General features: G+C 40.9%; 1 protein-coding gene across 1 annotated transcript in view; it reads right to left on the bottom strand.

The window, feature by feature from the left end:
• The window catches only part of LOC114668132 (IgGFc-binding protein-like), a 139,863-nt gene that overhangs the window by 46,107 nt on the left and 77,627 nt on the right, over positions 1–16,129 (bottom strand). Inside the window, exons 24-25 of the mRNA XM_028823762.2 lie at positions 12,825–13,404; positions 7,973–8,571 (exon numbers count right to left, since the gene is read on the bottom strand). Coding sequence (XP_028679595.2) covers positions 7,973–8,571; positions 12,825–13,404 — 1,179 coding nt within the window. The remainder of the gene's footprint in view (positions 1–7,972; positions 8,572–12,824; positions 13,405–16,129) is intronic.

Genomic DNA, 16,129 nt, shown 5'->3' with positions numbered 1-16,129 from the left:
AGGGGATTCTGGAGAGGTGCCAGTGCAACTCTGATTTACACCTTTGTTGTCAGATGAAGTCCAAGCAGATCCTGGTACAAGCTTAGTTGGAATTCAAGAGGATGAAGACACAGCTGGATGCCTGCATCCCTGTTAAATCTGCTTTCTTGACAGGCCTGGTGTGCTACGCAAGCCTATCAGATTGGGCAATGCCCGCTTTGTTCTACATTGCTCTGAGTATGATGAACTAGCATTCCATCTCTTGTTCTGTCCAGTACTAACAGCTTATACTCTGGGCCCTGTTAGGCCCTGAACTAAATAACCTGGTTGGAGAAGGGATATATGTATGTAAGACTGCTTGCACAACACTTAAGTGATACTTGAAAGTACTAATAGTACTAGTAGTATTAATAGTGAAAGTCTTTTTTGTATGTCTAACCATCATGCAACATGTCTCCATTCTGTGATGTCATGATAACAAGAATATATTCAAATATTCATTATCATTCCCACTTAATCAATTTCAAGGCTTTTGGAAGCTGCTGTCTAACCAGAATAATCTGGTTTCAATGCTGGAATCGACCCTGGATGGGATGCTAGCCTATTGCAAGGCACATTCACACACACACACACACACTCATTCATACTTGGCCAATTTAGAGTCACCAATTAACTTAAAACAGTCATATTTAGACTGGCAGAAGAAACCAGAGAAGCATGCATAATGTCCACACAGACACATGGAGACCATGCAGATTCTTCCAAAGTTATTGGCTGGCTGGGATTCAGACCTGGGATGGTGTAGATGTGTAGCAGAGCCGTTAAGTTCTCTAAATATACTTGGGTGTGAGTTCGGGTGACGGCGTCCCGGTGTTGTGCAGGCACGTTTGCTCATTGCTGATTCTTGCCTTTTCTTCTTCTTTCGGCTGCTCCAGTTAGGGGTTGCCACAGCGGATCATTTTCTTCTATATCTTTATGTCCTCTGCATCTTGTTCTATTACACCCATCACCTGCATGTCCTATCTCACCACATCCATAAACCTTCGCTTCCTCTTTTTCTCTTGCCTGGCAGCTCTATCCTTAGCATCCTTTTTCCCAATATACTCAGCATCTCTCCTCTGCACATGTCCAAACCAACGCAATCTCGCCTCTCTGACTTTGTCTCCCAACCGTCCAACTTGAGCAGACCCTCTAATGGACTCATTTCTAATCCTATCCATCCTCATCACACCCAATGCAAATCTTGGCATATTTAACTCTGCCACCTCCAGCTCTATCTCCTGCTTTCTGATCAGTGCCGCCATCTCCAACCCATATAACATAGCTGGTCTTACTATCGTCCTGAAGAACTTCCCTTTCACTCTTGCTGATATCCGTCTGTCACAAATCACTCCTGACACTCTTCTCCACCCACTCCACCCTGCCTGGACTCTCTTGTTCACCTCTCTTCCACAATCCCCATTACTCTGTACTGTTGATCCCAAGTATTTAAACTCATCCACCTTCGCCAACTCTACTCCCTGCATCCTCACCATTCCACTGACCTCCCTCTCATTTACACATATGTATTCTGTCTTGTTCCTACTGACCTTCATTCCTCTCCTCTCTAGAGCATATCTCCACTTTTCCAGGGTCTCCTCAACCTGCTCCCTACTATCGTTACAGATCACAATGTTATCAGCAAACATCATAGTCCATGGGGACTCCTGTCTAATCTCGTCTGTCAACCTGTCCATCACCACTGCAAATAAGAAAGGGCTCAGAGTCGATCCCTGATGTAATCCCACCTCCACCTTGAATGCATCCGTCACTCCTACCACAGACCTCACCACAGTCACACTTCCCTCGTCCATATCCTGTACAACTCTTACGTACTTCTCTGCCACTCCCGACTTCCTCATACAATACCACAACTCCTCTCGAGGCACCCTGTCATATGCTTTCTCCAGGTCCACAACGACGCAATGCAACTCCTTCTGGACTTCTCTAAACTTCTCCATCAATATCCTCAGAGCAAACATCGCATCTGTGGTGCTCTTTCTTGGCATGAAACCATACTGCTGCTCACTAATCATAACCTCACTTCATAACATAGCTTCCACTGCTCTTTCCCATAACTTCATGCTGTGGCTCATCAATTTTATCCCCCTGTAATTACTACAGTCCTGCACATCCCCCTTATTCTTAAATATCAGCACCAGTACACTTCTTGGCATGGATCGTGGACTATCTTAAAGACAGACCTCAGTATGTGCGTCTTGGGAACTGCACGTCTGACATTGTGGTCAGCAACACAGGAGCGCCACAAGGGACTGTACTTTCTCCGGTCCTGTTCAGCCTATATACATCGGACTTCCAATACAACTCGGAGTCCTGCCATGTGCAAAAGTTCGCTGATGACACTGCTATCGTGGGCTGTATCAGGAATGGGCTGGAGGAGGAGTATGGGGACCTAATCAATGACTTTGTTAAATGGTCCGACTCAAACCACCTACACCTGAACACCAGCAAAACCAAGGAGCTGGTGGTGGATTTTAGGAGGCCCAGACCCCTCATAGACCCAGTGATCATCAAAGGTGACTGTGTGCAGATGGTGCAGACCTATAAATATCTGGGAGTGCAGCTGGATGATAAATTAGACTGGACTGCCAATACTGATGCGCTGTGCAAGAAAGGACAAAGCCGGTTATACTTCCTTAGAAGGCTGGCTTCCTTCAACATCTGCAATAAGATGCTGCAGATGTTCTATCAAACAGTTGTGGCGAGCGCCCTCTTCTACGCAGTGGTGTGCTGGGGAGGCAGCATTAAGAGGAAAGACGCCTCACGCCTGGACAAACTGGTGAGGAAGGCAGGCTCTATTGTTGGCATGGAGCTGGACAGTTTAACATCTGTTGCAGAGCGAAGGGCGCTCAGAAGGCTCCTATCAATTATGGAGAATCCACTGCATCCACTTAATAGTATCATCTCCAGACAGAAGAGCAGCTTCAGCGACAGACTGCTGTCACTGTCCTGCTCCACAGACAGATTGAGGAGATCGTTCCTCCCCCAAACTATGCGACTCTTTAATTCCACCAGGGGGGGTAAACGTTAATATTTAACATTATACATAGTTATTGTCTGTTTTTTTCACCTGTATTATTATCATTCTTTAATTTAATATTATTTATTGTATCAGTATGCTGCTGCTGAAGAATGTGAATTTCCCATTGGGATTAATAAAGTATCTATCTATCTATCTATCTATCTATCTATCTATCTATCTATCTATCTATCTATCTATCTATCTATCTATCTATCTATCTATCTATCTATCTATCTATCTATCTATCTATCTATCTATCTATCTATCTATCTATCTATCTATCTTCTTCTCCACTCCTCAGGCATCCTCACAATTTCCAAGATTCCATTAAGCAATTTGGTTAAAAAGTCCACTGCCATCTCTCCCAAACACCTCCCTGCTTCTACAGGTATGTCATCTGGACCAACGACTTTTCCATTCTTCATCCTTTTCATAGCTGTCGTTACTTCCTCCTTGCTAATCCGTTGCACTTCCTGATTCACTATCTCCACATCATCCAACCTCTTCTCTCTCTCGTTCCCTTCATTCATAAGCCTCTCAAAGTACTCTTTCCATCTGCTCAACCCACTCTCCTTACTTGTGAGTATGTTTCCATCTTTATCCTTTATTACCCTAACCTGCTGCACATCTTTCCCAGCTCGGTCCCTCTGTCTAGCCAATTGGTACAGGTCCTTTTCTCCCTCTTTAGTATCCAACCTCTCATACAGCTCATCATACGCTTTTTCTTTAGCCTTCACCACCTCTCTCTTCACCTTGTGCCTTATCTCCTTCTACTCTTGTCTACTTTCTGCATCTCTCTGACTATCCCACTTCTTCTTTGCCATCCTCTTCCTCTGTATACTCTCCTGTACTTCCGCATTCCACCACCAGGTTTCCTTTTCCTCCTTCCTCTGTCCAGATGTCACGCCAAACACCCTTCTTGCTGTCACCCTTACTACATCTGCTGTAGTTTCCCAACTGTCTGGTAATTCTTCACTACCATCCAGTGCCTGTCTCACCTCTTCCCTAAACTCAACCTTGCAGTCTTCCTTTTTCAACTTCCACCATTTGATGCTTGGCTCTGCCCTCACTCTCTTCCTCTTCTTGATCTCCAACGTCATCCTACAGACCACCATCCTATGCTGCTTAACTACAGTTTCCTCTGCCATTACTTTGCAGTCTTCATTCTCCTTCAGATTGACTCTTCTGCATAGGTTGTAATCTACCTGTGTGCATCTTCCTCCACTCTTGTACATCACCCTATGTTCCTCCCTCTTCTTAAAATACGTATTCACTACAGTCATGTCCATTCTATTGGCAAAATCCACTATCCTCTGACCTTCTTCATTCCTGTCCTTGACACCATACCTACTCATCACCTCCTCGTTTCCTCTGCTCCATTCACCAACATGTCCATTGAAATCTGCTCCAATCACTACTTTTTGCCCCTTGGGTACACTGTTCATCACTTCATCCAACTCACTCCAAAAATCTTCTTCCTCATCCATTGCACACCCAGCTTGCAGAGCATATGCACTTACAACATTCATCATCACACTTCCAATTTCTAGCTTCATAATCATTACTCTGTCTGACACTCTTTTCACCTCCAGAACATTCTTGACATACTGTTCCTTCAGAATAACCCCTACTCCATTTCTCCTCCTATCCACACCATGACAGAACAATTTGAATCCACCTCCGATCCACCTGGCCTTACTCCCCTTCCATTTAGTCTCTTGCACGTGCAATATATCAACCTTCCTTCTCTCCATCATATCGGTTAACTCTCTCCCCTTACCAGTCATACTACCAACATTCAAAGTTCCTACCCTCAGTTCCACTGTCTTTACCTTCCTCCTCTCCTCCTGCCTCCAGACATGTCTCCCCCCTCTTCTTCTCCTTCTTCTTCTTCGGTCAACAGTAGCCCAATTTCCGCCAGCACCCTGTTGACTAACAGTACTGGTGGTGGTCGTTGTTCAAATATTTTTAGGCCTGTGTTTCACTATATTGGTATAACTGAGACTAGAAAATGAAGGAATTAATGAGTGCACTGCAAATGTTCAGCAAAACAACGCTACATGTGAGTAAATCAATCTGTCCATTTTTGAACACACTTAATGCAGTTCACGACAATGAGGTCCTGAAACTCTTTTTGTAGAATCTGGCACAAGGCAGGAGCAGAATTTGGATGGATGCAGGGCACACTGACACACACATCTAAACTTTCTCATTCTGGGACAAATGTTATAATGTTCTTTCAACTTAGGGATGTGGGCAAAAATTACATGAGGAAAAAAACTATGAAGAAAAGGGGAGCATGTGCACACTCCACAACATGGAGTAAGTGGACCTGGATTCAGAGCCAGCCTCCTGGATTTATAAGACAGGAGTTCTAATCACTGAGGTCTCTATGCCATCTCATGCTGGAAAGAGCATTTCACAATCAGTAAACCATTTGCTGTAGAAGGCACTATATAATGAAAACCACAAGTAATCAATGAAACACTTTAAAAGTTTACAAAACAAAACATAATTTTCTAACTTGTGGCCATGCAGAACCAGCACCTGTCTTGGAGATATTGGGCAGAGAGCAGGAGACAATTTTGGTCCAAGTTGCCAGTCCATGGCAATGCCCATTTAAATAAACAAGGGGTCAGTTTAGACTCACTGATTACCCTAACATGGAGGACGAAGGTACATGGGAGGAAAACTGCAGCCTCTGGGGAAAAGCCCACAGAGACGTAACAAGAGCTCTCTGCTCTTTGCTCAAATATGCGGTGAGAAGGTAAGCAAAATGATGCCTTTTATTGGCAAACTACAAAGATTACAATATGCAAGCTTTCGAGGCAACTTTGGCCCCTTCTTCAGGCAAGATGTAATTCATACCGTGATTACATCTTACCTGAAGAAGGGGCCTGAGCTGCCTGGAAAGCTTGCATATTGTAATCTTTTTAGTTAGCCAATAAAAGGTGTCATTTTGCTTGACTTCTCAGTACCTCCATAATGGCTAACATGGTACAACACCCTACTACTTGCACTTCAAAGAGATTTGTATTTTGATCATCAGCTGTACTCTTACCTTTACCTGTAGTTTTACAGTTCTGTGTTGACTTAGGTCATTTGCTTATGCCTTGAATAGTAGAGAAGCAAGCCCAAGGTATCATTTTTCTTAACTTCTCACCACATCCATAATGGCTAACATGGTACAGCACCCTAGTAGTACTCAAATATGTGTAAAGGCATTACACATACCATATATACTCATCGGTAAGTTCTTCCACAAATAAGTTGGGACTTGATTTTACCGTTTAATTTCTGGTATTTTATAATGTCGGTCATATAAGTCGAATGCAGAAAACTCACGCTATTGGTCCAAGAGATTATGATGTGCTAACACCCACCTGAGAGAGTAACCGTGAAGCACACAGTCTTTTTTTTTCTATGTATTGTGCCGACGTGACCACACGGTAATACCCGAACTATTCTGAAGCAACGTTTGCACTGTTTTGTGTTTTTTGTATCTCACACCCTCATACACCTTTATCGTAAGAGCATCCCATATCTATGATGGAGCATTCGATTAAAAGAAAATATGAAGCTGGGTATAAATTAAACATCGTTGAAGTGGCGAAAGAGATTGGTAATTGCGCTGCTGCAACAAAATTCAATGCGTTTGAGAAACTGATGCGAGATTGGAGGAGGCAAGAAGATGTAAAAAAAAAATGTAAGTGTCGCATTTTTGAACGGGCGTACAAGTCAGGGTCTGATTTTACGATCGATTTTTCGGTTTTCAAGACTCGACTTATACGTGAGTATATACAGTAGTCAAAAAGAGGATTTTCCTAAAGCTTTTGAAATAAATGCTGTGAAGGTCCTACATTAAATAAAGACAGGATAAAACAATTTGTGGTTTTGCTCACTACAGTATAAATTATTATTTGATGGTGCTGACACTGTCAAGAGTCCTACAAAGAAATAACTAATGATGCACTACTGCACCAAACTGCTCGTAGTGTCTAAGTGATATTTTTCTAAATAATAAAGAGGTGCTTTTTATTATATTGTACAAAAAACACTTTAGACTCAAAACTGGGAATAGATGCCGGAGGAGGTAAGGCCAAAAAGTAAATTTACAAAGCAGGCTGGAGAGAGCCACTTGGGGGGCACTTCAGCATTTCCACTATTTCAAAGAAACTACTGATGAGCGAAAAAAGCAAGTTTCAATCCACATACATTTTCGTGAAACTGACACTAAAATTCATTTCATTTCACTGGTGAATTAAAAATGGGAAACCTCACTAAAAATAATTTTTCTAGGGGTTTAAAAGATGTTACTTTTCGTTCAAAAACAAAAAATATTGCTTTCTAAAGTTTTGTTCACACTTGTGTTCTTTTCTGCAGCTGTTTAAAGCATGCTACTCATTCCACACTGCTAAAACGAATTCTATTTATGCCTTTCGTTTACCATGATGGAAGGCAGTGTGTTTTTCATATGTGACATGCTTAATATTTTCTACACGAACACACTGAAATGCACAATTGTGCACATTATGGACTTTTTCTCCATAATAAAATAAAGTTAACTGAAAATTGATGCTGCTAACCTGCCCCCTCCCTGCTGTTATTTAGCAATTGCCTTCTCTTAGTTGAGGACATGCACACTTCCAGTGAGTCTGTTCTTCACTAGTGATGTTTATTTAAATAGTAAATGACATGCAGATGCGTGCAGAATTAATGCATGAAGATGCTTCCAGATAATAACTAAATTCCTTTCTCCTTGTGTGAAGGTTCAGATGTTGCTGGCAATGATTTAGCAAAATTTTCTGAGAAGTAAAACAGAGTTTTGCATGGGCCATTTCACTCATCACAAAAATAACCAAATAATAAGTCACTCTAGAAGCAAGAATTTTAGATGCACTGTTTACTTACCATGACTTGCTTGGGGTGCACCGTGCTCATCACGATAACCTCATCGTACACCTTGACTAAGACTAACTTTGTGTAGGAAACCACTGTGTGGCCTCTGTGGTCATTCTGCACATCAACCTCAAAAGGCACAAGATCTGGGTCATTACTACAGACTCCAACCAACTGATAGACACATGTGCCCATGAAATCATAGCGACGTCCATCAAAGGTAAGGTAGTGGGGGTCTCCTGATGCTGAGCATGTTTTGTAGTTAGTTGGATGACAGCCAGATACTCCGTCGACAACCTTGCACTGCTCGCCGGACTTGCAGCCTTGGTTCTTGCACTCAACCTTGTTGGTAGTGGGGTTGCAGTAGCATCTTTGTTGGCAGGTGTTATCACCCCAGAACTTCTCCCCAGTTGGGATATGCTGCCCATTGTAGTTGCAACCACAGCTTCTGACTGGCACGCATTTTTCAGCGCTAAGGACGTATCCTGCATTACATTGGCAGCCACCTATGCAGTAAGACTTGCATTTTGAAGGGGCGTCGGAGTCAAGGCAAGTCGCTGGACAGGCGTTTCCACAGTTCTCGTAGTGGCTGTTCTCGGGGCATGAGGCAGCTGCAGAAAAAAAAAAAAAGATAGAAAATGAGAGATGATGATGGAGTGAGTTATTTCTTCCAAATTGTGACATCCCTCTTGGGGAATTGGAGAGCCTTAACTAAAACAGGAATTTGGTTGAATGGGAAGGCCACCTACAGAATCAATAATAGTATTTTCTAGCAATTTTCTGTATGTGGTAAATAAGCATGTATTAAGAACTAAACCTGTTAACTAATTCTTTTCTGACTAACATCATAACTGCCAAGCCACATTGCTTACAAAAAAAAAAGTTTGCGTTCAATGAAATGGTAACATAAAATTTAACAGTATAGAAAGTTTAGAGTAGTATTGACCCTGAGTCTGTCCAGGAAGCCCTGAGAAAAACTCTGATACTAGTCCTTCATACGACTCACTAACACAGCCACATCTGGCCAATTTGGAATCCCCAGTCAACCGAATATGTATGTCTTTGGGGATGATGGGGGAAAACCCACATAGACACATGGCATGTACAAACTCCTAAAAAAACAAGGCGTAGACCAGGGAAGTGAAAGGGTTAACCACGGAGTCATTGTGCTTCCTGAAACAGTACACTGTATCAAAAGGTTTATAAACACATATATTTGGGCAATGGGGAACTCAGAGTGTTATTCAGGGTACCAAGACAATGAAATACCCGAAAAAACTTGGACGACAATAAGAGACAAATCTGTGCATTTTCGGAGCCAACGTAATCCAGTTTTAGGATTGTGTACGGTGTATCCTGGCATGATTTTGTATGGGTCAGGGTTCACTTTTGGATGGGGCTTATATACACCTCTACAAACTTACAACAGGCCATTGCCAAGGGTGTGGATAAGGTACATTGGAGTATCTTTAGAAGAATTTGCACAGGTGCAGAGAGAATGTGCACACCAGTGCTGGAAGTGGCCTGGTACTCAGTCATTTCATGTTGTATCAGGACTTCTTCTTGCGTATCAGCACTCTTCGAAACCTTTTGGTACTGTATTGTCCAGGCTGACTCAACACTCTTTCTACCAAAAGGCATAGGCCAGCAGTGTTAGCGTACCTTAGAATACTCCTTGATAAAGTTAATTACCTTGGATTCACCAAACTATGCAAGTTGGCTGTTCATTTCCCCAGGACTCTCCTATCCTGCTTTCTGTTGATGGATGTGAAGACTTTGCAAATTTCTCAAAACATTAAAACACAAGCTGGTAGTTAGCAGAAAGCCTTTAGAAAAGAATTTTCGTAACCATTCCTAGCAGTTCTATTATCAGTGCCTGTCGGTGCAGCCATTAATGATGCTGACATCAGTGTAGATGAACCACCTGACTGCAAGTCAAAGGAGTAAATGCTATATTTTTGCTCATAGAATGAGTAGCTCATCATTAAAGATAAAATGCTAGCAGCAAAGTGGCTTCATTAGCAGCTCAGGCCAAGTATAGACATATGCTGTGTAATCAGTGCAGAAAGTGTTCAAAGTGCCTCTCTGGTAATGATACAGCTAAATGGCTATATTGTTTATGGCAAATTTAAGGAACACAAAGACTCAAAATCAAACATAAAAGCACCATACAGGCATACGATTGCCTCATGTGATGAAATTCACAAAGAAATTCAAGAAATGCACATTGCTGAACATAATAACAGCTTATGAAACGGCTAAGAATGGGTGTCTATTTACAGATATAATACAGTTGTAGATATACAGTTTCAATTGTATAATTTGAATGTGTGCACTTTCATTCACAAACATATGTTATCAACATTAAAAGTAAACTCCTAGTATCTTGTATTCAAAGGATAAATTCAAAATTTAACACGATCTGCTGATACTAGCTAACAAGCATGCCGACAATGGAAGTACCAGCTCTTATTATTTTCTACTTCAGGTACTGGAGAAAACCACACATAGACTGCAATAAGTTTAGACTTTGGACCCAGATCTCCAGAGCTATAAGGCAGAAGTTCAGCTACTGGGCAACACCTTTTCCTAATGCCCTTTTTGCCATGTCAAGCAGAACATCCCAGTCTCAAACAAGATTTAGCTAACTTATCACAAAGGGCAGAAATCTGTGCTGGCAAAACTGGACACAAAGTTGGAACCAATCCAGGCCCCAAAAAGAACATCTGTCCATCATGAAGCCCACCACGCACACATCACACACGGCCAATTTGGCATTGCCAATCCACTTACTCTGACTAAATCTTTATTTTATATAGCACCTTACTTAGTTACATTAAGTGCTGTTCGTGTTTATTGATGTAGAGAAATGCTTATAAAAAAACAAGAAGTGAACCCAGACGACAGCACAACAGCTGTTATAAGCAAAGCCACAATGAATAAATGAAGTGATATAGAAGTTCTCATTTTGATGTGTGGCATAATTGGTAAATTGAGTTCTCTGCACTGAGTGGGCTACAGCTGGGCTCTATTAGGAATGAATCTGAATGTTTTGCAAGGACTCTGATGTCTTCCCACAGTCATTAGGTGAACTGGTTTGGTGTCGGTATCTTCTAAGAGGGGTTCCTGCCTCGTTGCCTTTGGTACTTGGATATGTTTTGACTAATCTTATCCTATGTTAGGATAAGCAAGCTCAGAAAATGGGTTTGTTGGAACTGATACATTAGAAAGCTGCCAAGAAATCAGCTGTGCAATACGTATGCATTTGTGTTAATCGCATAATTCACCAAAGCATTTTTTGCTGGGAATATTCTGTGTTCACCAAACTTGTTCTATGAATATTTTCCTGTAAATTCACTGTTTGTCCAGCTTAGAAAATCCTTTTTCTCTCAGCATCCCATGTTGCTTTGTGAGGCCTGTGTGACATCATAGAGATACAGCAGTCATGTGTACTGCATGATCGTTGCCTAATTTGCTTTGTGCATGCATGATGTTACAAATTGATCCTGCTGGGTTTGAACCCTACATCCATTAAAAAAAAGACTTTTATTTGATGTGTATAACAGCTGACCCTAATGAAAATATATATTACTACTATTAGTACTGCCACCAGATGTATAACACTGATCGTTGAGCACTGGCTTAATAAATGGAAGTGCTGCATGGCTAATTATTTATACATAATTAACCATGTGCTTCAGCCTTAAAGGAGCCCTCTTCTCTCTGAGTCAGAAAAAACATGTGACCCAGTGAAATAATAATAATGAAAGCTTTATTAATATATTCAAGTTGTTTCTAGTGTCTTGATGGATGAAAAAAGGTATCTACACTAATAGACTAGAAACAAATAGACATTCCAGCTGCACCCAGAGCTGCAACTTCAAAATCCCATTGCATTGTTTAGCAAATGTGTGCCTCAAGACTGGAACTCTGTAAGCACAGTGATGCATATTTTTTTACTTATTGCAGATTTGTGGACATTTGTTGACATTTTTTTATGGTTAAACTTCAGTCTGCATCTTTGGTTGTTTGATTAACAGTGGCGCAATGGTAGCACTGCTGCCTCATGGCTCAGATCACATTATTGGCTATAATAATTGGTCTAGCATAGTTGGAAGACACTTCCCAACACCTTAGAGACACTTAAAAGACACTTGCACCATTATAATCTACTCAAAACTAGTTTAGTTCTTCCTTCCTCAATGATTTCCCTTCATTTTATGGAGTTCTGCAAAGCTCTTGAACATTTCTGAGACTTTGCCGGACTCACGATGAAGCAAACTCCACTGGACTTGTTTATTACTTATATGAAAATGCTCAACCAACAGAAAGAATTCTGAGAAACTTGTATACAGGAAGAAAGGCAGCAAAGGGCTGGGGAAGATAAGTGTTGAGCCTCTTGACCTCCCATCAATCCTAATTTGGCACTTGGCATTACTTATAAAGATAGTCAAGCAAGGGCCATTCAGAGCCTAGCATTTTAAAAGTCAAGAGTATTTGTTGCAACAGTGGCACATTGGTTAACACTTCTACCTCACAAATCTTGGGTTGGAATCGTAGCCTGTTCTCTGTCTGTATGGAGCCTCCATGTATTTTTGCCAATATGCTTTCAGTCCAGTCTCCCCAGTTTTTTCACCCACATCCCAAAGACATGCTGTAAATGTGGGTTGAAAAGCATATGAGTGTGCTCTTCTGCGGACTGGAATCCCATTCAGAGTAGATATGTTCAGGGTTGGTTCTGATTCTCCCAGAACATAAGTTAACGAATACTAATGTTTCATTGCATTGCTTTATACAGATTTATACATAAGTATGAAACTATCCCATTAGTCACACCCACAACCCTAACAAACTAAACACTTACAGCAGTTGACCATGCTTCTCCAGTCGTGGACAACAATGCCTGCACGCTGGCAAACATCCGAATACACCTGTAGTGACTGGCAGAGGAAGTGTTGATAACCCCCGTGGATGCAGACATCATACACGCAGTTGTCCAGGTAGACCTTTGGGTCTACAATGGAGTGACACATGCGGAATGGTCCATCGTTGACTTTGGTGATCAGCCCACAAAAGAGCTCGCTTTCAAAGCCTTTCTTTAAGTTCTCCTCACAGCGCAGGCATTCACCATTGCAGTTGTCCCAACACAGTTCTCCGCCTACAACTCCAGTAACCTTCCAGCTGCTGGAAAAGTCAATTGCGTTTGGTGCCAGGGTGCCACTGGGGGTAGTAAAGTCATCATTTGGATTGCCATTGAAGTTGCCGCAGAGACCACACACCTTTCCTTTGTAGGTAGAGGAGAGAGTGATTACCAAGTAATGATCCCAGTCGTAGTGAACTTTCAAGCCAAAGTCTGTCTCCACAAAGACAGAGGGGCCACTTTGGTATATCTGAATCTTGCTATCATCAAGGTTCACAGGCAGGTACCGCAGCATGAAATTAATCTGCCAAAGGATACAATGAGGACAGCAAATGTTAGCATTTAGAATGTGAAACAAGCAACACCATGGTTATGTGGCATGAAGGATTCGTTGATCATACAGATCAATGTTAACATACTATATTAGGAGGCTCACACACAGCTTGATCTCAAGGAGTCCATCTTTATTATAAGAAGTGAGCAATAGCTAAAGAAAAAAACAAAATATACACAAACAGTAAACTACTGCCCTGGGGATTCTGTAGGCCTGCCTGCATGTGTTCTCTTGACTATGTGGTGTTGTGGCTCATTCACATACCGCCATTCCAGTATCAGCTAAGCACAGAATTGAGTCAAGGATTTGTCTGTAAAGTCAAAGGTGTGTACACTGTATAAAGTCAAGTGTCTCTTAAAAGGGCCCCATACTCTCAGTTCTTCTGCTTATAGACCACAAATTACCACTTTAGTGTTCGATCAGCTTATTCGCACAAATCCTGTTGCTCCCACCCTTGAAAAGGTCATCATAATCTCACTCTAGAGATGCTGTGTTCCATCTTGACCAGGAAGTTGTCTTTCCTTCTGCCAAGCTTCTGTGACCTCACCCTGAATACCTCTCTGTCTCTCTCTGTCTCTCCCTCATCACTTGAATCTGGAAGGCTTCCCGTCCTCTAGTGTCCTGAAAGGACATTGCATTTTTTTTCCCTAGGTTGCAGTTAGCACTCGCTTTTTTAGGGCCTTGTTCCTGTGCCATGGATCACTTTCTTGCTTGGCAGCCCATCAGTGACACTGCCAATGTTCCAAACACAGTGAACTCAGAGAAACAGGTAATTAGATGAAGAGGTGATTTACTAAGCAGAGGCGTAGCTAGGGGCGGGTGGAGGGAGCGGTCCGCCCCAGGCAGCACATTTTTGGGGGCGGCATTATTGGCCAAAAGACTCAGTACAATTCATATGTAAGCAGCAGGGTACAGAAAAATATCACTGATGAATGAAAAAAGTAAAATTCTCCGATTTTTATCCACAAATGCTTCAAAAATATTTTCAGACTGTCCTTCTGTGATGGCATCAGACACAGCAGTTGAAATTTATGAGGCAATAACAAAAATAAACATAAACATTACACTGATAATAATTTCTTGGAAGATAACTAATTTACAATTTATAATTTAGTTTCGTTATCAATCCGAATGTGTCCTTTCTCTGCGCAGAAAACATCCCCACCTATCATTTCTACACTACACTGGTTCTGTTTTTTGCAACGCAATGATTTTAAACTAATAATTAGAACACGGCTTATCAGTGCGTCTATACTATATTCTTGTCTAGTTGATGCTTATAAATAATTATATTTGAAAAATTATCGCTGTTTCTCTATATATGAATAAATCTATGTATTAAATGTATCTTCATTTTTCTCTATACGTCATTTTAATTTTCTATTTAAATAGATTAACATATTCAGATATGTTGGAGGGCGGCAAATTGAAGCACCGCCCCCCGCCCCGAGTGGCACGAACTTTAGCTATGCCACTGTGACTAAGGTTGTCCTAAAAGGTAAAAAATGAAAAATAAAAAAAAAGTGAGAGCATGAAATTAATAAAAAGAGAGACCATGAAATTAACAGTAAAAATGCTAATGAGTGTAAAATAAAGAGTGAGTTTAGGAAATTAACATTAAAAAGTAAGAATGTGATATTAATATGAGAAATCTAAAGCATAAAATGATCATTAAGAAGTGGCAGCCTGAAGTTAATATTAAGAAATATGGGTATAAAATGAACAAAAACCGAGAGTGAAAAATCTGATACATTACAGTTACACTGAAAAAATCTCTGTTAAGTTTACATTGTAAAACTGTTAAATAGCGAAGGTGAACAACTGTAAAATGTAAAACAGTAAAAGTGCTGTTCCAGTAACACTGATATTTGCATAAGGACACGCTCCCTTTTACCATATTGTTCCTGGTTAACCGCATACCTTTCAACAGGAGAGAAAATAACTTAACCAAAGTTAGCAGACTTATTTTCGCTGCGTGCTGAAGGTTTTTTGAGGTTATGGAAGCTGGCTTATGGTGGGTTCGATAAGCTGGCACACTTGTAGGACACCATACACCACAAAAGTAAACTTTACTTCTCCACCAGACAATGTGACATAACTTTTTTAAACACTGAATTCTTTTCAATGTATATAATTAAATGATACATATTTGCTGTTGGTTTTTGTTATTCTACTGATGCAAACTGTGTACTGGGGTTTGATCCTGACTGTATTTTCTAATGGTTTATTGATTGGCAAATTTATTATAGTGCATGGATATCAGGTTGTGGTTAAACGTTCACTTTTATTGGAATGTTTTGGAAAGAAGAAACAATTACTTACTACAAAGTTATACCGTAGACCTTTAAATATTGTCACCTTCCTTTTTACGGTAAAATTCTGGCAACCACAGCTGCCAGTATTTTACCTTCAGACCTTAACCTTTTAATTTCACACTCTGAATGTTTACTGTTGATTTCACACTCTCCCTTTTTATTGATCATTTCATGTTTTCACTTTTCAGTTTCGCACTATAGGTTTTTATTGATAATTTCACCCTCTCACTTTTTAATGTTAATATCCCACTTTCACTTGTTGTTAATTTCATGTTCTTACTTTTTCATGCTAATTTCACACTCTATTTTTTTTTTGTTCTTGAATTTTGTGTTTTGCAGCCACCATACTTTACAGACAAAAATAAGCTACATAATAAGGG

This window comes from Erpetoichthys calabaricus, chromosome 17 (genome assembly GCF_900747795.2).
Source record: "Erpetoichthys calabaricus chromosome 17, fErpCal1.3, whole genome shotgun sequence".
Lineage (NCBI taxonomy): Eukaryota > Metazoa > Chordata > Cladistia > Polypteriformes > Polypteridae > Erpetoichthys > Erpetoichthys calabaricus.
This window is presented reverse-complemented; position numbering and strand designations above follow the sequence as displayed.